The sequence below is a fragment of the Nyctereutes procyonoides genome, unplaced genomic scaffold (assembly GCF_905146905.1).
Source record: "Nyctereutes procyonoides isolate TBG_1078 unplaced genomic scaffold, NYPRO_anot_genome, whole genome shotgun sequence".
NCBI classification, from domain to species: domain Eukaryota; kingdom Metazoa; phylum Chordata; class Mammalia; order Carnivora; family Canidae; genus Nyctereutes; species Nyctereutes procyonoides.
In genome coordinates, this window is record NW_026575155.1 from 18,295,206 (window position 1) to 18,320,591 (window position 25,386).

General features: G+C 58.0%; 1 protein-coding gene across 9 annotated transcripts in view; it reads left to right on the forward strand.

Moving 5' to 3' along the window:
• DIP2A (disco interacting protein 2 homolog A) overlaps positions 1 to 25,386 on the forward strand; it is a 108,166-nt gene that overhangs the window by 53,201 nt on the left and 29,579 nt on the right. For 8 of the 9 annotated variants that reach the window (XM_055313654.1, XM_055313656.1, XM_055313655.1 and 5 more), the window contains 17 exons: positions 862 to 972; positions 2,157 to 2,280; positions 2,623 to 2,732; positions 3,103 to 3,205; positions 4,438 to 4,502; positions 4,730 to 4,823; positions 5,678 to 5,797; positions 6,983 to 7,097; positions 8,391 to 8,530; positions 10,307 to 10,443; positions 10,743 to 10,823; positions 11,070 to 11,197; positions 13,277 to 13,391; positions 19,147 to 19,348; positions 20,143 to 20,252; positions 20,325 to 20,405; positions 22,169 to 22,292. In XM_055313654.1, coding sequence (XP_055169629.1) covers positions 862 to 972; positions 2,157 to 2,280; positions 2,623 to 2,732; positions 3,103 to 3,205; positions 4,438 to 4,502; positions 4,730 to 4,823; positions 5,678 to 5,797; positions 6,983 to 7,097; positions 8,391 to 8,530; positions 10,307 to 10,443; positions 10,743 to 10,823; positions 11,070 to 11,197; positions 13,277 to 13,391; positions 19,147 to 19,348; positions 20,143 to 20,252; positions 20,325 to 20,405; positions 22,169 to 22,292 — 1,960 coding nt within the window. Of the gene's footprint in view, positions 1 to 861; positions 973 to 2,156; positions 2,281 to 2,622; positions 2,733 to 3,102; positions 3,206 to 4,437; positions 4,503 to 4,729; positions 4,824 to 5,677; positions 5,798 to 6,982; positions 7,098 to 8,390; positions 8,531 to 10,306; positions 10,444 to 10,742; positions 10,824 to 11,069; positions 12,489 to 13,276; positions 13,392 to 19,146; positions 19,349 to 20,142; positions 20,253 to 20,324; positions 20,406 to 22,168; positions 22,293 to 25,386 lie in introns of those variants that run through there. The other variant, XM_055313663.1, reaches the window with a different exon arrangement.

The following is a 25,386-nucleotide window of genomic DNA, read 5'->3' on the forward strand; positions in this document are numbered from 1 at the left end:
ACTGCAGGGGGCTGGGTGTTCATCTACAATCATAGGAAATAAAATTGATACTGAGACATTTTCAAAAAATGAAAATATAGCAGTGTAAGCATAGTATTTAAAAATAAGAGAGTAAATAGCAAAAGGAAGATGTGAGATACTTTTAGAGGGGTCCCTCAGGCAGTGGGGAAGGGTGGAACATGGGTTTTTGTATGGGGTACTTTTTTCATCTTAAATTCTGTGTTTTTAAAATGTCTTTGATAAAAGCGAAAGTGTGAGATGAATAAAATAGAGCGCATAACTTAAACGGTGGCAGCCTGGGGACCAGGCAAGCCATCGAGGGGCTCCCCGGGAGGAGCGGTTGTGGGGGTCTCAGCAGAGGTGTCCGGTGCCCGCCCCCCACTTCCCTGTCGTGAGTGAGGATCTGTTGGATTAAAACTTTGGTCTTAGGATCGTATCTTCTGGAAGATATTTTGGGTATAATTTGATTCCGTGCCCACGCTTGTTGGTGCGTGTTTCTCGCCTGGCCTGACAGATGGGGGAGCTGTGCGCCGCTGGGGAGCCTCAGCTGCAGCTGCCAGATGGGGAGCGCCCGGAGCCAGCTCTCCATCCCGCCAGCCGTGCTGGACTGCCTTCAGGCACAGACACTCGAAATTATTGGGTCGCTTGTAGAATAAAGACCGCAGCCTTAAAAAAAACTATTTAAGATGAGGAAATTTAAGGACCGAGAATTAACCTCCAAATGACATTTTCTGAACTCAATTTGAAAAGCTGTTAGATCGTCTAAAATGTCCAAATCCCTCTACTCAGTAAAGATTGTGAACGTTGCGATGACTGTATCATCCGCGAGGGGTTTCATGGTTTTCCTTTGTACTGTTGCAGGTGGCCCTGGTGTTTCCAAACAGTGACCCCGTGATGTTCATGGTGGCATTTTATGGGTGTCTGCTGGCAGAGCTGGTTCCTGTCCCCATAGAGGTGCCGTTAACGAGAAAGGTAGCTCGCTCGCTCGCTCGGTGCCGCGGGGTTCCCTTCCAAAGCCAACACACAGACTCGTCGGGTCTCGTTTTGCCTTCCTGGCGGATGGGAGCGGCCCTGAGAGAGGAGGGGCTGCCGGCAGGCCAGGGCGCCGGGAGCGTGCCGTGCTGTGCCGTGGCCGGCAGCTCCTCTGCCTCGCGTGTCTCGTTGGCGAGGTCTCCCGCAGCTCTACAGAGAGCTGTTCCGTCACCTCTGAGAACGTCTCAGCGCACGTGGTGGCCCTTTGTCCTTGAGTAATAGAATTTATGATTTGATAAGATTTTGTTAAACTGTCTCTCAAGACCACAGCTTATCAATAATGATTTTTGTTTCTTGGGGATGAATAAATGGCACCGGGATGGACTGTAGCTCACTTCTTGGTGACAGTTCTGAACGTGCAGGATGGGAGCTTGCCTTTCTATCCACCTGCTGTTTTTATTACTGACAAAGGACGAGTGCAGGTGTTTCAGGTATAAATGTCAGTAATCTGATGATTGAAAAAAATTATTATTTTAGGAGTAGACAAGGCATGTACTTTAGAGGATTAGAGTTTGTACCCTATCAGGTGGTTAAAGTGAGCGTTATCAGCAACAAATACTCAAGAATCCCCAAAGTGAAGTTGGAAATAAACCAGTAAATCTGAAAGGATAATACACGATGAGCAAATATTTGACTATAGAGATTCTCAAGAAAAAAGCAAGAGATTTGTCAAACTTGCAAGAAGAAAGTGACAAATGTTACTGGGGAGCACGTATGAAAGAGGCATTGACTGAAAGGAAACATGCGTTCCGTGGGAAATAAGTAATCGTGTCAAAGGTCGGGCCCCTCCACGTTAATCTATAAATTCTAAACATGATTTAAGTGGAAATTTCCATGCCATTACTTTTGGAGTTTCTTAAAATGCTGCTAAATGTCATTTGCAAAAAAACACTGAGAAATTGGCCCATCATCCAGAACTTTTTATCTCATTACAAAAATATACCATTTCAATTTAAAAATGATTATATTTTATTTTCATGAAAATGCAGTCTATCCGCATATGGGATTCAGTCGTAGAAGCTTATGAGGGCGATTGATGATGAGGCTCGCCCTCCTGGGTGTGCGGGGGGCCGGGAGGGGGGGTGCCTGACGGCCCCATGAGCCCCTCCCTGTGTTTTCTGTAGGACGCTGGCAGCCAGCAGGTTGGCTTTCTGCTGGGCAGCTGCGGTGTCACCCTGGCCCTGACCACGGATGCTTGTCAGAAGGGCCTGCCCAAGGCACAGACCGGAGAGGTGGCGACTTTCAAAGGTAGGCCCCCGAGTGCAGGGGAGTCGGCCTGCGATGCCCAGGCACCTGCTCAGGGCAGGTGGACCTCGCAGGGGTGAGGGGTCTCCAGCAGGAGTGAGGTCCTCCTCCAGGGGCTGCCCATCTGGCTGCCCTGCACGTCCCCGGGTTCGGAGTGTAGGCCCGTGCAGTTTGGTCGTCACTGTCAGAGGCACCGACTGAATTAATAGAAGCTGATACAGAGTGAGCAGCACAGAGACGTTCGCCCCCCGGGTGTGCAGGAGCCAGTGACCGCGTGGTGGGTGGCTCAGCTCAGAGGCCGCTGACCACTCTCCTGGGCCGGGTGCCCTGTCTGCGCCCTCCCAGGATGGCCCCCGCTCGCCTGGCTGGTGATCGACGGGAAGCATCTGACCAAGCCCCCCAAAGACTGGCACCCGCAGGCACAGGACGCAGGGGCCGGGACGGCCTACATTGAGGTAATGACCTCCTCTTGCTGGGGCGCAGCCCTTGTTTCTCTGAAGGCTGCAAACTGCCACTTACTTTGATCCCAGGCTTAAACGGACCTTTTGTTTTATCTTCATCCCAGAAGCAGAAAGGGTCGTGGGGGAGCTCAGTCAGACGTGGTTCACTCCTCTGATGGTGCCCCGCTGGCTGCTGGGGGTGGGTGGCAGCGGTTACGGGGCACCCTGCACACACGGCTCGAGCAGACCCGGGGAGCCCCCCGACTCCTCTGGGTGTAACACGTGCTCCGCTCCGCCGGGGCGCTTAGTGAGGGCTGGCGGCCGCCCTCTGTCTGCCGTGACCTCCAGAAATCACATGATGGATTCTTTCCTTGAAATCTTTTAGTATAAAACCAGCAAAGAAGGCAGCACTGTGGGGGTCACGGTGTCCCATGCATCGCTGCTGGCACAGTGCCGGGCTCTGACGCAGGCTTGCGGCTACTCAGAAGGTAAGAGTGTGGGGTGGCTCCTCCAGCTGCACACAGGCCCCCGGGGACCCCGGGGTGGGGGCTGCGGGGCTCAGGGCGCCCTTTGCTTGTGCTGGATGCGTGGCTCTTAGGTCATGGGAGCCCCACTCAGGGTCATTTCTGGTAAATTCATGTGTGTGTTGATTTTATGGAGAATGAAATTCATACACTAGCACTTATTTATGCCCGGTGGGCGGAGCAGTCTGTGCCGTCGCTGAGGCACCGTGTATTTTGCATTTAAATAAAAGGAAAACTATCCTACGGGACCCACTTTCATATCACTGTTGTCTATGACTGTGGTTTTGACTAAACTGTTGTGCATGCAAATACACAAACAGAATCTGAAAGGTCATAGATTTTCCGCTGGTAACATGTCGGTGGCTGACCCATCTGTACACTGTTCAATATCATATTTAACTTAGAGAATTATTATTTTAAAAAACAAAAAAAAATGGATACACGGTCATTTCCCGGCTATAACGATATTAGAATCCAGTAAAACTAGAAAGTAAGCTGGATGGTGTATTTGCGTGAGTAAAATACAGGTGTGTAAAAGTCGGGGAGATCTGGAGGACGATTTTAGGTATACTCAAGGGCCTGAAATGATTTTTTGAAAATCAGATCTATTAAATCAAGTCACGTGGTTTCCTCCTCTTGCCACGTGTGCGTCCTGCGTCACTGGGCCTCGCTGGCAGAGGGAGCGAGTGAGCAGAGATGCGGGCTGAGAGCGCAGCAGCCGTGTGTTCACGTCGGAGTCTATCCTGTGGGTGCTCCTGGGTTGCTGTGCTTTGGGGGGGCTGGAGCCAGGTCCTGCAGAGCACAGGCTCGCACCCGCCCCCCGTCCTGGAGGAGAGCAGGGGGGAGGAGCAGCTCCCTTGACGAGGCCCCACGGCGCGCCCCAGCCGCGAGCCTCCAGCCTCCAGCCTCCAGCGGCTGCTCGGGACACTCAGGGGCCTTCTCATGTTTTCAGATTAGTGATCAGCGCGGCTCTGTCTTCATCCAAAATTGTATGACCTGCCTCTGAGTGTTTCTGCTAATTTGAATAGAAAACCAAGACAATCGATTAACTGGTGCATGGTGTTTGGAAATGCTGTGAATGTTTCCTAGAGCTCTTCGTGTCGATCAGTCGTGTATTCATCTCAGAGTATCTTTGAAAATGCACATGACTTGTGAAGAGGGTCACAAGCGGTTTAACCATCTTTGTCCACTTTCAGCTGAGACATTAACAAATGTGCTGGATTTCAAAAGGGATGCTGGTCTGTGGCATGGAGTGTTAACAGTGAGTGTTGTATGTTAAATGACCTACTTGTTGGAATTGAGGGATCCTAAGGCTTCGTATCAATAGATGACACCAAACCCCAATTTAGGTGACGTAATTAATCCTTACCTGGAGTGTCATCATGAGAAGGGCGCTGGTGTTAACCTTTGCCTTCTCTGGCGCGGTGTGGCCCCTGCTGTCTGCGCCCGAGCGGGCCTGTCCCTTGAGCACTTCCGTTTCTTCCACAGAGCGTCATGAACAGGATGCACGTCATCAGCATCCCCTACGCACTGATGAAGGTCAACCCGCTGTCCTGGATTCAGAAAGTGTGTTCGTACAAAGGTAACAGGAAACAGCACCATCGTTTGACTCATCCTTCATCAGGTGTCCGCCGATGTGCAGACCTGTGCTGAGGAGCCCTGACGGCCCGCACGCCTGCCCACATGCCCTGCGACCGGTCGTGGACGCCGCCTGATGCGCGCTCGCGGCCCGGGCATCCTCTGTGGAGGGCGGCACCGTGACAGCTCTCTTCTGCAAGGGCCACAGGCTGCTGATTTTATTCTCTTGAAATGTTCTTTACAGTTACATCAGTACTCCCAGTTCTTAGCATGGAGATGGTTTTAATCTGAAGCTCTGGCTGGTTAAGCCACCAGTAGCAGAGCTGTTGATTCCAAGGACAGTGTAGACGGGCCACGGGGCTGCCTCGGCTGGCCACGGTGCCATTACCGCGCGCGGACAGTGGGCCGTTGCCTCTCGGGCGCGGCCTTGGGTGCTGGCCGGCTCCGTTGACTCTGTCTTACGGAGGGCAGCTGGAACAGGTGCGCCCGCTGGTTTGGGCACGGCCAGGACCGGGAGCCAGGGCTGTGTGCTCACGTCCTGGCGTCCTCCCAGCGCCCGGCTGCGTGAGTCGGCCCTCAGGGAAGGGCGGGAGGGGCAGGGGAGCTGCTGCTGGGCAGGACAGAGCTTCCCCAGGAAGTCCCGCTCGGAAGCAGGCCTGAGTTTTCTGTGTCAGAATCAGAACTCGGAGCTGGTTCTTCAGTACAGCGGGTACAGGCGCCTAGAGCGCCAGGCCGAGGCTGCCGAGCGCGTGTGGCTGGGGCACATGCCTGCGCGTCTGCCCTCGGCGTGCCGGCCGGTGGGAGGTGCGGGGTGCCGCTGGCCGTGACGCCGGGCGCATCTGTGCTCCCCCTCTGCAGCCCGGGCCGCGCTGGTGAAGTCCCGCGACATGCACTGGTCTCTCCTAGCTCAGCGGGGTCAGAGGGACGTCAGCCTCAGCTCCCTGCGCATGCTGATCGTGGCCGACGGCGCTAACCCCTGTGAGTAAGCCCAGCTGAGCGCGGGCTGAGGCCGTGACTGCATCCTGCAGGCCTGACGTGGGAGGGACGAGGTGGGAGCAGAACGTGCTGAGACCACGCTGCGTGTCCCGTGCCCGCACGTGTGCTGCACTGGACCGTGGCACGCACCCTCTCCCGGGGGCTCACAGAGCTCGTGCGTGTCTGTCAGGCACTGAACTTACACGCAGACTTAACACTATGGACAGAAGATACCCTGAGAAACGGCCAGGTTGGAGACACGGCTGGGAGCCTGTCCCAGCCTCCGTCCTTGGCCCCTGTGGCCCCAGAGACCCGCTTGACCTCCCGGGGGGTCTCCCTGGTGTGCCGCTGTGCACCCTGGGCTGTGTGCACGGGGTCTGAGTGTGGCTGCACGTTGGCGGCTGGCTGAAGCCTGCCACAGGCGTTTCTGGGGAGGCTCGGTGACCTTTGCAGGGGCTTCTGTGCAGCACAAAGCCCTTGACCAGGTAGGAGGCTTTAATAGCCATGAGCCACTGTTTTTTCTTTGAAGCCGCCTGCACCTGGTCCCCTGTCCGGGAGACCCTAACAGCCCTGCCCCTGGGTCCCTCACCCCCAGGAAGGCGCCTGCCATCCTCCACCCACCCCTGGCCCAGCAGGGCCCTGCCTCCTGCTTCCAAGACACCCCCATGTGGCCCCCGCTCTGCCCGCCGCCAGCACCTCCTCACCTGGCCCACCTCACTCCCCGTGGGAAGCCCTCCCCAGGCCTGAGAGCCTGCCAGTCCGCGTGCCCTCCAGGCCCCTTGGCCCCGAGTGAGCTGGGCTGTCCTGCGTGTCCCCTGCCACCGCTGGTGCCCAGCCTGAGCTTTCCCCTGGCCTCGCTGCGGCGGGGTGCTTGGGGTCTGGGGGAGCCGCAGGGGGCAGCATGGGGACAGCGGGGGGTGGGTGGGGTGACCACGTGCCCCTGAGCCTCGTGATGAGCGAGTTGACCCCGTAAGTGCTCCTCAGCCGGTTCCCGCTCAGCGGCCCCGTGAGGAGCTGGGGCGAGGGCAGGGCGCAGGGCTTCCACGTAGGCCTTCCCTGAGAATTGCCGGCTCTTAAGTGCTGGTGGTTTCAAAGTGCATCATGTTTTCCATGGCAACAGCCCCCCTGCAAGACTCCCGCGTGCCCCCGCCGGCCCTGCACTTACCCACGGCTCTCTGTCCGACGCAGGGTCCATATCCTCCTGTGACGCGTTCCTCAATGTCTTCCAGTCCAGAGGCCTGAGGCCAGAGGTCATTTGTCCCTGCGCCACTTCTCCTGAGGCGCTGACAGTTGCCATCCGCAGGTAAGGTGGTCATCTCCTCGACAGCTGGACCCCTGGGCCCAGACCCGGTCAGTCTGTGTCTGAGCAGCGGAGTTCCCCGAGCAGCGCTCCCATCGGGCCGCTTCCCCAGGCGGGTGAGCGTGGTTATGGGGCAGCCCATATGGGTTATCCCCGTGCCCCACGTCCCGTGCTGGCCGCCTGTCCCACGCCAGCCTGGATTCGTGCCACACGTGGGGGCAAGCGGCTCCCGGGGCCATGCCCCTGGTTCTCGCCGTCCACAGGCTTGTTCGCCCTGAGTGCTCCTCTTCCTCCCTGACCTTTGTAAGCAGGGCCGGGCCGCCTGGAGCTCCTCCTGGCCCCGAGGGACCCCTGGCACCTGCCGCGCCTGCAGGCCCTGGTCGGGGCTCTGTGCCTGCTGGGCCAGCCGTCCTGGAGAAGCATCTCAGCCTCGAGGGTGCTGGCAGGTGCTTCCTCCCTCTCCAGGCCGCCTTCCCCTTCCCCCAGCTGCTCGCCAGCCCTGGGGCTCTTGTCCACAGCGGCCTCGCCCTGTGCCCCCAGCTGAGTCTCTGCATGAATTTTCTACCCTCCACTCAGCTTAACAGCTGAAAATTAGCGGAGGTTGTTGTCTTGTGTTACAGTAGCGTGTTCGTGGGCAGCCTGTGCTTTCATATGTACAACTATTCAATAATCCTAAGGTTTTATTAACTTAGCCAGAAAAGTAACATCTTTATCCTTAGTGAACCGTGAGGTATTCCTCATTCCTTTGCTCAACAGTCTGCTTTTTCTTACTGGAGAAAATACTGACCTCTGTTTCTCAGTGTCCCAGCTCCGGCCGTGTGACCCCTCACCCCCCGCCTGCTGGCAGCGGCCACTGTATTTCTGCTGCGTTCCCGCATCGGGTTTAGAAAGGGCTCCCGGGGCGGGGCCGGCTTGTGGCTGGATGGCGTCTGGACTGGACGAGTGGGCGGCCCCAGGCTCCCTCGAGCGTGTCGTTCCGCACACCGGGCTGCCCAGGGCCCCTGGCAGCTGGAGGCTCAGTCACCTCTATGACCAGGGAAGTCACCTGGTGTCACTTAGACTGTTGCCACAGGCCCCCCAGATGCAGGAAGGGACTCCAGCCTGCCTCCAGGTGGGAGGAGAATGCAGGTCCCCCGGCAGAGTGGCACGTGGGGCGGACGTGCCGCAGCATCCTCGGTCTTGCGGCCAGTGTCCTCGCAGGGTGAGGCTGCAGAGCAGGGGCTTTGGTGCAGCGTCGTTCTGCAGGCAAGGCGGGCATGGCTGTCCCCTGTCAGCTACTCTGCTTTTGTCTTCCAGGCCGCCGGACCTGGGAGGACCTCCACCGAGGAAAGCTGTCCTCTCCATGAACGGTCTCAGTTTTGGTGTGATCAGAGTTGATACTGAAGAAAAGTTGTCGGTTCTTACCGTTCAGGACGTTGGCCAGGTGCTCCCTGGAGGTGAGAGACGCAGCTGGAGCGTGTCCGGCCCTGCAGCTGGTCGACGTACCCGGTGTCATAAACGCTCCAGGCTTCGTGCGAGTGCTCTGCAAGCGCTCCAGTACAAAGCTTCTTAACAGTGTTTTTCTATGTAAATTGAGGATTTAATTTAATTTTTTTTTTTTCAGTTTTTTGCCTGCCTTTGTATTAAATTTACGGTTGAGCAAAGTTACAAGGGTACGTTTGTGCCCTCTGACCCTGATTAGTGGTTCTCCAGGGTCTGGGAAATGGAGCTCTGACTACACGCAGGCAAGGCTTCGTGCTGTGCACACGGAGGCATTCACACCTTGCAGTGCGCGGGTGTCTGCAGCCTGATGGTGGGGTCTGTCCTCAGGCTATGGCATATGTGTCACGTCAGCAGCATGAGCCTGGAGGCTCCAAGAAGTTCCTGTGGGTTCCAGGAGAGGCCTGCAAGGACCCTCCTGCCCCCGGAGCCACATGGGCCGTGCCACAGGGAGGGGTGATGGAGCAGCCTGCCTGCAGCTCTGTGTGCAGTGTCCCAGAGGGAAACTGAGACCTGAGCCCGGCCCAGGAGGCCCAGTGACAGTTGTGAGTGGGGGATATTCTGATCATGCTGCTCTTAGGGTGCCCCTCCCTGTGGTGACCATAGCTTCCAGCATCTTCCTTGCCATTGGGCCCTCCTGAGATTCGTGGACAGCTGTCTTGACCCACCCTATGCATGTGTTTCAGGGCGCTCCCCTAGAGCTGGGTGTGTGCAGGGCTCTCCCCTAGACCTGTGTGTGTGTGCAGGGTGCTCCCCTAGACCTGGGTGTGTGTGCAGGGTGCTCCCCTAGACCTGGTGTGTGCAGGACTCTCCCCTACACCTGTGTGTGTGTGCAGAGCTCCCCTAGACCTGGGTGTGTGTGCAAGTGCTCCCCTAGACCTGGTGTGTGCAGGGCTCTCCCCTACACCTGTGTGTGTGTGCAGAGCTCCCCTAGACCTGGGTGTGTGTGCAAGTGCTCCCCTAGACCTGTGTGTATGCAGGGCTCTCCCCTAGACCTGGGTGTGTGTGCAAGTGCTCCCCTGGATGTGGTGTGTGTGCATGTGTGCAAGTGTGAGTGTGCACCCCGCTCTCACGGCATCTGTGAGCTGTGACTGCTGCAGAGCTGCCTGGTGTGTCCTGTGTGCATGTGCCCCAGGGGCTGTGTCCCCTGGCGTGTAGCCCAGGGGTGGTGGCTCTGTGCCGTGGGCTGTGCATGTCTGCCGTGCGCCCAGGGCTCCGTCATGGGGACGTGCACACGCGCAGCCCCTCCACCTGAACGTGCGCCCCCCGCGTGGTGTCTGCCTGTGGCCTGCGGTGTGCGTGAGCGCCCCTCCTGTCCGCTCGCTTACCGCCTCTGGAGGTGGGAGTGTGTCTGAGAAAAGTCGAGAGTCTGGGTGAGGCGGTGCCGGGTGAGCACAGGCTCCCTGAGTCTGACGGGTGCTTCTGGCCCACGCCCGCTCCTGGAGGCTGAGCGTGGACCCCCCGGGCAGGGCTGTCCAGCGGGGCTGCCCCCTGACCCAGGCGCTGCAGGTGCGGGGCTGCGGCGTGCTCTGGTCACGCACCACACGGAAGCAGAGACCCGCCCATGGCCACAGCGTGGGCCCCGTGTATCCTGCGACTCGGAGGAGTGTGTCGCACGTGTGGCGCGTCATTCCCGAAGCTGCAGGTGTAGCAGCAGGTGATCTTTGTGAGTCACCCGTGTGACTGTATCTCTCGTTTATGATTTTGAGGGTTTTTTTTTTTCCTCTCTTTAGCGGACGTGTGTGTCGTGAAGGTAGAAGGTGCCCCTTATCTCTGTAAGACCGATGAAGTTGGAGAAATATGTGTCCATTCCAGCGCCACGGGCACGGCGTACTACGGGCTGCTCGGCATCACTAAGAGTGTCTTTGAGGTCCGCACCTTCCCGACCATGGTGTTGAGGTTGCGCTCTGTGAGCGTCCCCACGGCGTGGGCCCGTGCCCTGGTCCACAGCCTGCTGGGCGTAGGGTTGGCCCGGGAGCTCTGGCCGGTGGGGAGGAGTCCAGGGGGTGCGCGGGGCGGGGGTGGCAGGAGATCGCAGGCCACCCGGGCACAGGGCCCGAGAGACCCGGCCGTGGGGCGGCCTGTTCCCCACCAGGGATCCCCGGCTCTCCTGGCCGGTGGTTAATTGTCCACGCGCCGCCACCTAACTGTCCCCTCCCTGCTCTGCAGACCGTCCCGCTCACGGCAGGTGGGGCGCCCGTGTCTGAGCGGCCTTTCACCAGGACGGGGCTGCTGGGCTTCGTCGGGCCGGTGAGTCTGTTCTGCTGCCGGTACCCGGGCCTCCCAACAGGAGACCCCCAGCCCAGGGAGGGGCCCGGTGCCCTCCACGTCCCGCACTACGCGAGGCGGCACCCACGACACAGGGCTGGCGGCCCGAACGCCCCCGGGGCCGAGCTGGGAGCCCTGCCCGAGGCGGTGGGTCCTTCCCGTCCGTGGTCACGCGTGTGCTGTGCGTGCCGTCGGCGCCCGAGTCCTGACCCGTGACCTTGCTTCCAGGACGACCTGGTGTTTGTCGTGGGCAAGCTGGACGGGCTGATGGTGGTTGGAGTTCGTCGACACAACGCGGACGACGTCGTGGCCACCGCGCTGGCCGTGGAGCCCATGAAGTTTGTCTACAGAGGCAGGTGATGCGCTGCGGGCCCCTGTGCTGTGGCTCTAGGTCCCTTCTCTGTCGAAGTTCGAGCATCTGCCTGCGGTAGAAGGAAAGCCGGGTGATTGGAATACACACAGCCTTAAAAATCCCTGTTCATCAGAAAATCTCCACGGAGGAAAGAACGATATTTGCAGCCAGGAGCCCCTTAGTGTCCTCACTGCCCATGGCCGCGGGTTCTCTGAGGACGGGGCCCAAGCAGCACCCGCGTCGGCTCCTAGACGCTCAGACACGCAGACAGAAACAGCCAAGGGCCGTTTCTCTGGAACCGCCGAAGGTCCATGCTCTTTCCCGCTGAGGTTCAGTGAGATGCACGCAGGGGCCGCGTCACTGCTGGGTGGGCATCGGCCCCGCGTTTCTGGATGTGTTAGGCCGGCACCTCCCGTCGTGGCCTCGACCCTGGGGGGCTGGGGGTGCGGGGGAGCCGTGGCTGGCCCTGTCCTCACTGGCCTGCTCAGCTGGCTGCGTGTGTCACCGTCTTCTCGGGCCTGTGCCCCTGTTGCTCAGGCCAGGGCCCCGGAGCCTGGCCCGACGCCGCCTGCGAACCTTCCCTAAGGAAGCCGCAGGGAATGCGTGCCCCGGGGGTGTGGGGCGCCAGCACGGGGAGGCAGCAGGGCGGGCCTGGCGGTGCCGGGGGGCTGCCAGCACGTGACCTGGGGGGCATCCACGGGGCAGTGCGTTTGGGTGGGCCAGGGCCCAGGGCCTGACGGGCCCGAGGGGAAGCCCAGCCTGAGCGGCCACGCCCTGAGCGGCGGTGCCGGGTGAGTGACGTGGGCTGTGAGGGATGGTCCCTGCCGCTTCCAGCGCCACAGCCACCCCGACGTAGGGTGCAGGCGCCCGGGCGGCCCACCCGGGGAAGTGTCACTCTTGACTTCAGAGTCAGCTCTGCGGTGACCTCAGGGTTGTGAGACCAAGCCCTGCATCGGGCTCTGCCTCCACCTCCACCTCCCCTGTTGGCGCTCGCTTGCTCGCTAAAGACATAGAACTAGAGCCGGAGCCGGTAGAGCACGTGCCGCAGCTAGCGGGGGGGCCTTGCTGGGAGGGAGGTGTCCTGGGAGGAGGATGTGGTAACTAAGCCCGGGCGGCGAGGTTTCTGTTCTGAAGCACACACAATAGGTGGAAGAAATGGGAGAGGCCAGCTGGAGGGCAGATGAGGGAACTATCCAGAAGTAAAAAAAGAGTTTCAAAGGAAAGAATCAAGAGAGGTGGGGAAAGAGGAGGGGCTGTCATCTGAACAGCAGCCCTGGGCGCACGGCATCCTGGGAGGAGGGGCCTGGGAGGGCGTCCTGGGAGGAGGGCGTCCTGGGAGGAGGGCATCCTGGGTGCGGGAGGGCATCCTGGGTGCAGGGAGGGTGTCCTGGGAGGAGGGCGTCCTGGGAGGGGCCGTGCACAGGACAGGGGCCGCATCTGAGACGCGGGACTGGGGCGGTCCGAGGAGCGGTCTGTCTGCACCTGTCCACTGACCCGGGCTCGTGGGGGGCCTGAGACTCCCCGGCTGGGGCTCAGGAAGGTGGCAGAGCAGCGATGCCGTTAAGTTCTCGAAGGGAGTTTTTAACTTAGATGTTATGTTCATCCGGTTGCCCCCTAATTGTGCGTTGTAACACGAATGTCCTTGGGTGGAGGAGTGTCTGATAGGGGAAGAGGGCTGACCAAGGGCAAGTGTGAGAGGCCCGCGGCGCAAGTGCGGGGACAGGGAAAGCGTGAGATCCCTGGAGCACAGTGAGCAGGGGGAGGAGGGGGCAGTGGACCAGGGACACGGCGGCAGTACCTCTGGACAGATGGTTGCGCCCACGGCGCGCCGCACGCGTTAACATCCTAATTAGGGAGTTTTCTTTTGAAGATCTGTGCTCGGTGGTTTACTTTGCTCCGGAGCCGTCCGTGTGCAGTGACTGGAGCTTGTGGCAGCTGTGCTGCCGGAGCCCCGGGGGGTCAGCCTGCCAGCTCTCCACGGGCAGCACGAGCACGGCCGCACCCTGCGTGTCCAGGGAGGGGGCGTCTGTGGCCCGTTGGCCGACCTTTGCTGGGTGGTCATTTCTGTCCTGTCTTCCCCCAGGATTGCCGTGTTCTCCGTGACGGTGTTGCACGACGACCGGATCGTGCTCGTGGCGGAGCAGCGGCCCGACGCCTCCGAGGAGGACAGCTTCCAGTGGATGAGCCGCGTGCTGCAGGTGGGCACAGGCGGCCCGCCGCTCCAGCGGGGGTTCAGCGGAGTCTGTGCGTGTGGGTGTCGGCTCCCCTCCTCCCGAGCCCCGCCGGCCTGGCTCGTGCCGCGCTCACGTGGCCGCAGGGTTGACGTACTGAGCGGCACCACCGTCCTCCGCCCTGTGCTGCCCGCACACGGTGGGCACTGAAGAATTTGGGCTTGCCGTCTTGCCACTAATGCCGTGTGACGGTTGGTGCCCTAGGACAGCTGTCCCGGAGCTCCCGTCAGTGGGGACGGTGTAAGTGGGACTGTTGCTTGGACTCGCGGGGACTGTGGGCACCCCAGCAGCGCGGGTGTCCACCGCAGCCTCACAATGGTGCCCAGCAGAGCAGGTGAAGGGCACCGTGCAGGACATTAACACGCGCCGTTCGCTTGCTGGCCCTCTGCCCACTGCTCTGGGCGGGGCCGCCTCCCCGTGCTGCATGGGCGCTCGTCATCAAACACTGAGTGAGAGTCCAACATAGTATTTTAGGGGGAAGGGAGTGAAAGGCACACGCCATAAGGTGCACCAACCCACAGGTACCGTTCGGGGAGTGGTTTTCAGCTGACTTGATGACATGTGACTCACCTGTGCCATGAGCCCACCTGTAGGCGGCAGGCAGGGTGACCCGGTGCCCCCCGCCCCAGCCCAGGGAGCCCCTGGCCGGCTGTGTCTGCTCGGACGGGCGCCGCGGCACGTCTCCCTTTCTGCCACGGACGCTCTGTGCAAAGTTAGCCACGCTCCTGGGCCCCTGCCTGGCTTCTTGCCCTCGGCATGGTTTGGGGACTCCTCTGGGCAGCCGTGTATGGATCTTTGGGTGACGTTCACTGCTCGTGGGGTTTGAGAAGTCCCCTGCTGTCCCGCCACCTGCAGGCCAGTCGTGTGGGGTGACTGGAAGCCGTGGACTCTGGGCCCCAACAGCCTCACCAACATTCAGAAACAGCATCGTAATGACCCCGTGTTCCCGTCAGGCTGTTCAGCACGGACCAACCCAGGTCCTGGCTGTGTCCCCGCCTGGCCGCCCCCTTCTCCCTTCGGAGAGTTTGGAAGCAAATGCCAGACATCACATCTTATTTGTATGGATTTTAGTATTTCTTTACTTTTTAAAAAAGATTTTATTTATTCAAGAGAGACACGGAGAGAGGCAGAGACACAGGCAGAGGGAGAAGCAGGCTCCCTGCGGGGGAGCCCGATGTGGGACTCGATCCCGGGACCCCGGGGTCACGCCCTGGGCTGAAGGCAGGCGCCCAACCACTGAGCCACCAGGCATCCATATTATTTCTTTAAACAAAGAATGTCATTATCACATCTCTAAGAATTAATTTCTTTTACTTATTTTTTAAGAATTGAGACATAATTACGATAGAATAGTAATTTCGGGTGCACAACACAATGATTTGATGTTTATGTATACTGTGAAGTGATCACCACAGTGAATCTAGTTGGCATTCATCACTACATAATCACAAATTTTTTTCTTGTGATGAGAACTTTGAAGATTTACTATGTTAGCATTTTTCAAATGTACAAGTCAGTATTCTTTAAAAGATTTTATTTACTTATTAGAGAGAGAGAGAGAGAGAGAGTGAGCATGAGCAGGGAGGAGCAGCAGGCAGAAGGAGAGGGAGGACACTCCCCACTGAGCAGGGAGCCCGACGGAGGACTCGATCCCAGGACCCCGGGGTCACGACATGGGCTGAAGGCAGACACTTCACCGACTGGGCCCCCCAGATGCCCCACGACACGGCGTTTCTAACCGCCATCAGCACGCTGTCGCGACACCCTGGGGCTCCTCCGCTCTGCACCTGGAAGTCCGCACCCTCCGACCGTCCCACCCGCCCTGTCCCCCTCTGCAGCCGCTAGTCTGTCGTCTGCATCTGTGAGCTCAGGTTCAAGATTCCACGCGCGAGGGCACGTGGTGTGTGTTTCCCTCTGACCGACTGACTCTGCTCCTCGTTCCACCCTCGAGGCCCATCCGCGTTGTCACAGATGACGAGATCTCGTTGTGCTTTACAGCCGAGTGACGTCCTCTGTGCACACGCATCCTGTCTGTCCAGCGTCAGTCCGCAGGCACTGGGGCTGCTTCCCTACCTTAGCCCTTGTAAACAAATGACACAGGCGTGCATTTATCTTTTTGAATTAGTGTCTTTGGGGGTTTTTTTTGGTAAATACCGAGCAGTGTGATTGCCGGGTCGTAGGGCAGCTCTGGGTTCAACTCTCCACGGTGGCCGCCCGCCTGCGTTCCCCCCAGCAGTGCAGGAGGGCTCCTTACTCCTTACTTATTCCCCACATCCTCACCTGTTGTTTCTTGGGCTGTTGATTGCAGCCACTCTGACGGGTGTGGGGTGATACCTCACTTTTTAAGATTTGCATTTTCCTGTTGATTAATGATGCCTTTTCCTGTACCTGTTGGGCACATGTATGTCTTCTTTGGAAAATGCCTATTTAGATCCTCTGCCCATTTTTTTTTAAGATTTTATTTATTTTCTCATGAGAGACACAGAGAGAGGCAGAGACAGGCAGAGGGAGAAGCAGGCTCCATGCAGGGAGCCCAGTGCAGGACTCGATCCCAGGACCCCAGGTTCACGCCCTGGGCTGACGGCAGACACCCAACCAACCGCTGAGCCACCCAGGCGTCCCGAGCCACCCCGGCATCCCCTCTGCCCATTTTTAAATCGGATTGTTTTTTTTTTGCCATTGAGTTGTGTGAGTACTTTTTATATTTTGGATATTAACCCCTTATCAGATGTATGATTTGCAAGCATCTTCTTCCAGTTAGTGGGGTGTCTTTCCATTTTGTTGATGACTTCCTCTGCTGTGCAGAAGCTTTTTTGTTTGATATAGTCCCACTTATTCATGTTTGCTTTCATTGCTTTTGCTTTTGGTGTCAGATCCATAAAGTCCTCATCAAGACCTGTGTCAGGGAGCTTATGACTTATGTTTTCTTCTAGGAGTTTTGTGGTTTCAGATCTTATGCTCAAGTCTTTAACCAGTTTTGATTTTATTTTTGTGGATGATGTGAGAAAAAGTGGTCCGGTGTCATTCTGCATGTGGCTGTCCGGTTTTCCCGGAACCGTTTACTGAAGACCGTCCTTTCCTTATTGCATATTCTTGCCTCCTTTGTCATAAATTAATTGACCATATGTGCTTGGGTTTATTCTGGGCTCTCTGTTCTATTCCTTTGATCTGTATGTCTGTTTTTATGCTAATACTGTATTGTTTTGGTTACTGTAGCTTTGTAATATCATTCAAACTCAGGAAGTGTGATGCCTCTAGCTTTGTTGTTCTCGGATTTGCTTTGGCTGTTCAGACTCTCTTTTGATTCCATAGAAATTTTAGAATGGTCTGTTCTGTGAAAAAAATGCCATTGGAATCAGGGATTGCCCTGAATCTGTAGATTACCTTGGGTAGAATGGACATTTTAACAATATTAATGCTTCCAATCCATGAGCATGGGGAGTGTCTTTGTATTTCTTTGTGTCTTCAGTTTCTTTCATCAATGTCATAGTTTGTCGTATAGGTTTTTCCCCTCCTTGGTTAAATCTATTTTATTATTTTTGGTACAATTACAAATGGAATTGTTTCCTTAATTTCTCCTTCTGATGGTTCATTCATTAACGTACAGAGACACAGCATGTGTTCCCTGCAACTTTACTGGATGTGTTTATCAGTTCTAACAGGTTTTGGTGGAGCCTTAAGGGTTTCCTTATATAAGATCATGTCATCTGTAAATAGTGACGATTTTACTTCTTCCTTTTCAAGTCGGATGCCTTTTGCTTCTTTTTATTGCCTTATTGCTGTGGCTGCGATTTCCAGTTCCGTGTTGAATGACGGTGGTGAGAGTGCACCCCTGTCTTATTCCTGATGTTAGGGGAAAAGTTCTCAGCTTCTTAGCATTGAGAATGGTCTTGATTGTGAGTTTGTCAAATATGGACTTTCTTTTTTTTTTTTTTAATGAACTTTCTTATATTGAGGTATGTTTGCCCATCCCTGCCGTGTTCAGAATTTTTATCGTAATAGTAATTTCTTATACCTAAATATAGTTACTGTTTAGACTTCCCCGATTATCTAATGTTTGTTAGATTCAGGATCAAAATGAGGTTAAAAAAAAATTGTACCTGGTGGGGACAAGGTCTTTAAGGCTTTCTCGGTCTGTAGATTCTTCCTCTGCTGTGGTTTTTCTTGCAGTTAGTTCATGGATACAAACAAGTTGTTTGTGCAGAGTGTTTCTTTAACCTGAATTCCGAAGAGGGTGCCTCTGCGGTGTCATTTCATGCAGACCTCTGGCCCCGCAGTCCTCCTGCACACTGGCTGGATCTGGAGGTTTAATTAGACTCAGGTTCAGTTTTCTGGCAAAAATTCCTCCTGGAAGGTGGCACATGATGTCTTGCTGCCTCTGCTGCTAGGACTTCACAGCGGAGCCACCTTGATGTGAAGGCTCACCAGAGCACCCTAGAATCTGTCCTCTTGAGAGCTCTGTGTCCTCCTCGGTCACCCGGGGACCTGGAGGCAGGATCGATTGCATAGTAGTGAGGTGGTTTCTCAGAATCCTCTTAAAGTGACCACTGCATTTTGTTTGTTCCACTCAGAACTAATGGATGCAAGCATACTGGATATGATTCGGTCCATTATAGTTTGTGGTTTTGTTTTTTTTTCCCCAGTGGTCAATGGGAGCCCCTCTACGTTGACTCTTGAGTCCTTTTGACATATTCTTGGAATTCTTTGAGGCCACAGCAGAGACATGGAGGCTCAGATGCTTGGGGCAAGGCAGGTGTTTCACATCCTAGACCTGTCGTGGCCGGGACCCTAGGGACCCTGCCACTTCCTAGGGGACGTGGAATTGGGGACCACCTTCTGGGCACTGGGTGTTTTGGCTTATTCACTGTTTCTGGGCCTTCTTCAGCAGACAGAGGAGGAAATAATGTCTATTCATAAGAGCACCTAAATCATGAATTTATGCTGCTAACCCCAGCTCAAATTCGAGACCACAGAATTTTTACCTGACCTGTTGATCTTCTTTGTCCCATAATGAAAAATTGCAGACATCACCAGCTCGCAACAGAATCACTCATCTGCCTCAGGCTACGCTACACACTCTAGTCGCAAAATAATGGTCTCTACACTCTCTCTGACATGTGAGATTTCCAAGAGCACCTTAACATGTTTTTGCGATTCCTTTTGCCCATAGGGCTTATGTGATTGGGGTGGACTAATGAAATTTTGGTGTTTAAAGCACTTTAAATAGATGCTCTCTCTGGGGTGTTGCTACCTACCTAATTCCAGTTCAGCTGAGTTTCATCTGTTTTATTTTACTTTCAGTTGTTAGGGCATGCTTTCTAAAATGTCAAGTTTTTTGTATGTAAAACATATACCAGGCTCCAAAGTCCAATCTGAAGCCAAGATGTATTCAGAGAAGTCTGGTCTCTGCCTTCACGGCTTTGCTGGCTTATCTGATTTCCTTTAGTTAATATGAGCTTCACATTTATGTGTGTGTGCACGTAGACACAGTACGTGCGTGCTCGATGATGGGAAGTGAACACACGTCTCCCCATGTTTTCCGTCTCACAGGATGTCTCAGAGATCACTGCCTCCTTGGTCTGTGGATCTGAGCGTTCTCCCCAGTGCAGTGTCCAGCCTTCTCGCCTCGACCAGCTGTGAGCAGGTCAGCGTCGCTCACATGCAGGTGGCTGTGCAACAGGTCGGGTCTCACCGCCTCCTGTGTCTCGTTGTTCCCTTCCAGGCCATCGACAGCATCCACCAGGTGGGCGTGTACTGTCTGGCCCTGGTTCCTGCCAACACCTTGCCCAAGGCTCCTCTTGGAGGGATTCACATTTCTGAAACCAAGCAGCGTTTCCTGGAGGGGATGCTGCACCCCTGTAATGTGCTCATGTGTCCTCACACCTGTGTTACCAACCTTCCCAAACCTCGCCAGAAACAACCAGGTGAATCGTATGTAACAACACTCGTCTATTGGCAGCAGCCACACTCATGGTTAAATGGTGCGGCCCCCTGGGGGCCTGCGTCTCTCGGGCTGGGGTTAAGAGCTGGGCCGTCCAGGCGGTCACCACCTCCTGCCTCCCGGGAACCCAGCCACAGATGAGAAAACTTGACCATGTCACCTGTGCGGTGGTTTTCACCTGCCTGTTGGAACGCACCTCGGTGACTAAGTGCAAGTGTGGCACTGAGGCTCGGGGGGTGAGGGGGTTCCTCCCTGGGAATAGCCATGAGGTCCCAGAGCCGCTGTGGAGCTCGGGGGTCGGAGGAGCTGCAGCGGTGCCGGGGCCGGCCAGCCCCCCAGCTGCTGACGCCTGAGGACCTCAACAAACGGTCACCCTCCCTTCCCTCGTTTCACACATGTAAAGACTAATTCCAGAGCCTGCTTTCACTGTTACTTTGGTTCTTTTGGTCATTTAAATTTTTAGTAAATGCACATTTTTCTTTCACCGATTATTAAACACATAAAACGTCGTCGAATAAAATATACTTAGTCGGGAACACTTAATATGTTTTGTATGTGAACTGCAGTAAAACAACGCGGTTTACTGAGTGCGTGGCTGTGGCTGAGGCCCAGGCGTACCCGCAGGTGTATGCCCGACGGAGAATGTCTCAGCGTGGCTTTGCTTGTGTCTGAGGGAGACCCTCTGGCTGCTTTCCTGAGTGAGGGGCCTCATCCAGAGAGGGGTTCCGGCCGCCAGCTGCTCACGCAGAACCCCCTGCCCCCCACAATGTTTTCCAGAGGTGGGGCCGGCCTCCATGATCGTGGGGAACCTGGTTGCCGGGAAGAGGATTGCACAGGCCTCGGGCCGGGAGCTGGCTCACCTGGAGGACAGCGACCAGGCCAGGAAGGTAACGGCGGTGCCCGGGAGCGCGAGGTGGGCGCCGGGGTCAGGCCGCGGACTGAGGGGCCTCTCTGCGCAGTTCCTGTTCCTGCCTGACGTGCTGCAGTGGCGGGCGCACACCACTCCCGACCACCCGCTGTTCCTGCTGCTCAACGCCAAGGTGAGGCCAGCCTGCTGCCCATCCTGGCTGCTCCCCGCGCTCTGTGCCCGAGCCCCCACCCCGAGGACCGCTGCCCCCCGCTGTCCTCCGCCTGGGGAACCCGGCTGTCCCCGAATGCAGGCAGCGATGTTTCATCAATCCAGTGCTTAGGAAAATTCTCAGGAACAGTGTGCTCATAAGGAAACGTTTATTTCCAGTGAGCTAAAAGGAGATGTTTATTTTGTGAAAATTAGGAATTTAGACTTTGGTTTCTAGCTTTAACATGACAGATGCTGCTTACTGCCCTGATCCTGGTATAGATTCCATGATTTTGGCTGCGTTGTGATGTGAGGACACCGTACCAGGAGCCCTTAGGATAGAAAGGAGGTGCTGTAACCCTCACATGCAACTGTTGGGCCAGCAGACGAAATACAGGACTGTGACATTAAATAACAGTAAAGGTGCCGCCTCACTCAGATGCGTCACACTGGCCGTGAGAATGTTCACACCTGGACACGGGTGAGGGCGGGCCGCCGTGGGCCTAGGACATGCTGGTCTAGCTTTTGTTGCCGCTCATCCCTGCCCACTATTTCATCATTTAAAAATATTTGTTAAAAAATATATATATATTTGTTGATACCTCTCCGGTGCTGGGCGTTAAGTCAGGGGACCCCGCCCTCAGGATGCTTGAAGTCAGTCTTCCCTGCTGGAAAACTGGTCCGGAAGAGAGACCGTGTCCTCTGCTCGCTGTGTCTGCAGATCTAGAACGGTGTTCAGTAAACGCTTACTTTGTGGTTGGTTGAGCTCTAAGTGCAGAGACAGCCGATAATGGACAAGCGGCCAGGATACAGTGAGCTCACGGTGGGACCGGGGAATCAGAACAGCAGGGGTGGGGGGCCGGGGGCTCCGAGGCGGGCCCCACCAGGTGCTGGGTGCTGCCCCGAGGCTGCGGCGGGAAGCCCTGCATGGGACGCAGCTCAGGGAGGGACGTGCTTCATGGTTCTGAGCGGCTCGTGGGAGCGGGGCGGGGGCGGCAGCGTGGGGAGTGGTCTGAGCACCTGGGCTGGCCTGCACTCCTCAAGGCAGGGGGCCCAGGGTGGGGACCTCGCACAGGTGCTCAACAGCCGCGAATGGAGAGGTCGGCTGGCTGTAGAGCCCAGAGCGGGCGCGGGGGGAGCCCCCGGACGACTGGCTCTGGCCTTTTCCCGACTTCCCCCAAAGTCATGCATGAAACTGCATTTCTTTTGGTTTGTCAGAGTTTGGAGTTTGAATTGACCTTAGGGCCCTAAGGACTTGCCTGGCCTCGTAGTGCAGAAGGGAGGGCTCTGGGGCCTGTCCTGTCCTCCGGGGCCTGTTCTGTGGCCTGTTCCAGGGCCTGCTCCGTGGCCTGCTCCGGGGCAGTATGTTTAGACCAAGCTGCACTTTTAATTTCCTAAGAAGCGCTCTGAGGCCTCCCCGACCTGGTCAGCAGAGGGAAGGAGGCATTTGGTGGCAGCTGGTCTGTTTTTTAAATTTTATTAATTAATTTATTAAAAAATATTTTTAACAAAGAGAGAGGGTGAGCAAGTTGGGGGAAGGGCAGAGGCAGAGGCAGGGAGCAGCCCAAGCAGGCATCACACCCAATGTGGGGCCCCACCCGGGGCTCCATCTCACGACCCCAAGGCCATGACCTGAGCCGAAACCAGGAGTTGGACCCTTACTGGATGAGCCCCCCAGGCGCCCTCAGACGGTGCTGGAAGGGCCGTGTCTGCCGTCCCGGTGCTGAGTCGGGCCTGCTTCCCTAGGGCACCGTCACCAGCACTGCAACCTGTGTCCAGCTGCACAAAAGGGCAGAAAGGGTCGCCGCCGCTCTGATGGAGAAGGCCAGACTGAACGTTGGGGACCACGTGGCTTTGGTCTATCCCCCAGGTAAGCACACGGGGCCTCCCTTGGTGCTGTGCTCACGGGACACTTGCTGTTATAAAGCAGACACCCTCGAACCTCCAGCCAGGTCAGAAAGTAGGTCCTGGTGGGCACCCTGGACGTCCCTTGGCGTTCCCCATCCCGAGCACAGGCTCCTCCGCTGTCCCGGGAGCCGCCGCTGTGCCCGACCTCTGTCGCCGCGTCTTCCAGGTCCCAGGGTTTGCTCACCCTGCACCCCTGCCCATCAGGCTAATCTGCCAGTTTTCCTGAAATCTGATGCGTGTTTGGAGTCTCTTTTGATCCACGGGCTCTTCCTTTCCCCTCTGTCTACGATTTACCACCGAAGACCTGGTTTGACGCTGCAGAGGCCCCACAGGCCGGATGCTTCCGAGCAGCACGTTCGGGTGTGGGCCAGCGTCGTCTTGTCGGCAGCTGGGTCCTGGTCCCGGGTCAGACTCGGGTTCCGTGCCTTGCCGGCCCTGCGTGGTGTGAGAGTACTTCATCAGGGACCCGTGTTGGCTTGGGTGGCCTCAGCCACTGAGCGACGCCTCACGGCTCATTCGTTCGTTCGTTCTCGGGGGTCGCCAGCAGTGATACTGTAGGCCTGGCGTTCCTGGCCGGGAGGTCACCTGCGGGAACCACCCTCCACCCTGCGCTCGGCGCGCTGCATCCCTGCTGAAACTGTCCTTCCCGGCCCGCGTGCTCCCATCACGCTCCGGACGTGACCAGTCGGCAGATCTGGAAACGCACACGCCCTTGTGCACTCGTGGACTGAGACCGATCTGCCGGGTGTCCGTCCTCTGCCGTTCGTTTCTTCACAGAGCTCAGGTCACCCCGCGTTCGGCCAGTGGGAGCCCCTTCTGGCTTCGCAGCGACACCAGCCCCTGGCGGCTTCCTGCCGTGTGCCGGCCACGGTTCCCGTCCCTCCGCACCCCGGGAGCCAGCCGTCCCCTGGAGCCCCGTGTCCCCGGAACAAAGTCCAGGCCTGGGGGTGCTCATGGCTCCTGGGTTGACCGCTGTCGGCCTTTCCGTGAGCAGAGCTAGAATCAGAAATCCCACGACTGCGTCTGGGAGGCTCTACCTCGCGAGGCCGGGGTCAGGACGGTGGGACTCTGACGCGACCCCTTCTGCCTCGTTCCTCCCGTTTCTGTACAGGCTCCTGCTGCTTCGGGGCAGGCAGATGAGAGATGCTCGAATATCGCAAATCAGGGCTTAACGCCCTCGCAGGCCGCGTGCCCAGAACGACCGCGTGGATGCCGTGGCCCCTGCGTGAGCCTCGGCAGCGGGTGATCGCTTCCGCTGTGTCCCCGCCCCTTGCGTCTGTGTTGCCAGAGGGACGGCCTTGGCTTCCCTCCCGCGGTTTCCATGCTTGCGGGGGCCGGACCGAGCGCTCCGTGGCCCAGGCCTCTGTCCCCGCCGCGCAGGCTGCTGACGCTCCTCGGGAGCCCTGCTGCCGACGGTGTCTCCCGAGGTCCTGTCCGTCGGTAACAGGCGGCGCGTGAATGTTCAAGAGCGAAGCCTGGCGGGTACGGCCGGGAGGGCCGGGGCTCTGTCCCCTGACCCCTGAGCGGCCCCTGCGCTGCGGCCGCGGGAAGGAGCTGGGGCGCCGCACAGAGGACCGAGCGGGACCAGGAGGTCATCCCAGGAAGTCGCGGGGTCGGGGGAAGGTCGCTGCCCTTCTGGGGACCCCAGGGTGCCCGCCGGGGAACTCCCGAGCCACCCGGACTGCCCGTTCCTGGGAGAGGCCTGCGGGGGTCCTTCCGTCTCATGGGCGCCTCACGCTCCGTCCTCCTGGGGGCACGGGGCCTCTGCACACCCCGGGAGCCGTCTTGTCCGCCCTGAGCCGTGGGCTGGGGCCCGGCAGGCTTCCCGTGTCACCTCAGCGTCCGGCACACGCAGGGGCTGCACCCAGCGTGACCCCTGCTCCCGTCCTCCCCGGTCGGCCGTGGGGCTCTCCTCTTCATCTCGGGAAGTTCCTCCTCATGGCCCCCCTTCCTCCCTCTTCCTTGCGCCTGGCGCTCTTCTGACGCGAGGTTTGATCCATCCTCCCGACCTCGGGCCCTCCCGGGTCCTCCCGGGTGTCGGCTCTACGACATCCTTCCTGCCTGAGCCCCGGGCCGCCTGTCCGGGCCGGAGGCCGGAGGTCGGGTGTGCGTGTGCTGGCGCCCCCACTTCTCCGTGCCGGGCCCCTTCCTCGGGGGCCGCAGGTGTCGACGGCTCGTTCCTGGGAGCTGGGCCCAGGGGGCAGCCTGGTCTCTTGGCGCGGACCCCGGAGCTCCCACCGGCGGTGCCACGCTGTCTCCTCCGTCCACTCCCTGCCGTGGGTTTGCGCTGCTGCTGGGGTTCGGAGCCGGTGGCCAACAAGGTCTTCGGTGCAAGCAGGTGGCTTTGTCAGAGCGCAGGGACGGGACCGCGGCAGGCGGAGCTGCTGGTGGGGACGTGAGGGCAGCTGGCCCTGCAGGGGCGGTAGGGTGAGGGAAGGGGCTGCCCCGGAGGACGCTCAGGACGCCCGAGGCCCTGCCGCTTGTTCTCCCTCTAGCGAAGCATCGACGTCACGAGTCTCCTGGGGGAACATCTCTTCCCGCCCTGGCAGCCATGTGGCCGCAGGCCATGAGGGGGTTCACCTCCACCTGCGTTTCCTTCGGCCTCTGTCCCCACGTCCCCCCACACCTGGGCTGTGGGGCCGCCTTCCCCCAGGGTGACCGCCGTCCCCACTCCTCAGGCACACCTGCACCCCCGGGTCCTGGGCGCGTGCCGGGCGTGTGCCCCCGGGGCTGGGCCGCGGCTGAAGACACGCAGCACGTCGTGGGGCCCGGGGGGCCGGACATCACGGGGGGCCTGAGAAGGCTCCAAGGCGGGGACGAGGAGGGAGGGGGTAGCAGAGGCTGCGGGGGGTGCTGAGAATCCACAGGCTGATGCTCTTCTGTGCTTGGGGCTGAGCCGCTCGGAGCACAAAAGACCCTGCCTGCTGGAGGCCCCCTGCCCGGGCTGCCCAGGCTTCCCCGGCCGCAGGGCCCCGGGGGGGTGTCTCCCAGGGGCGACTTTCTCCCGAGCTGACGGATTGACACCCTCCCAACCCCCGAAGCTGCAGAAGGGGGAT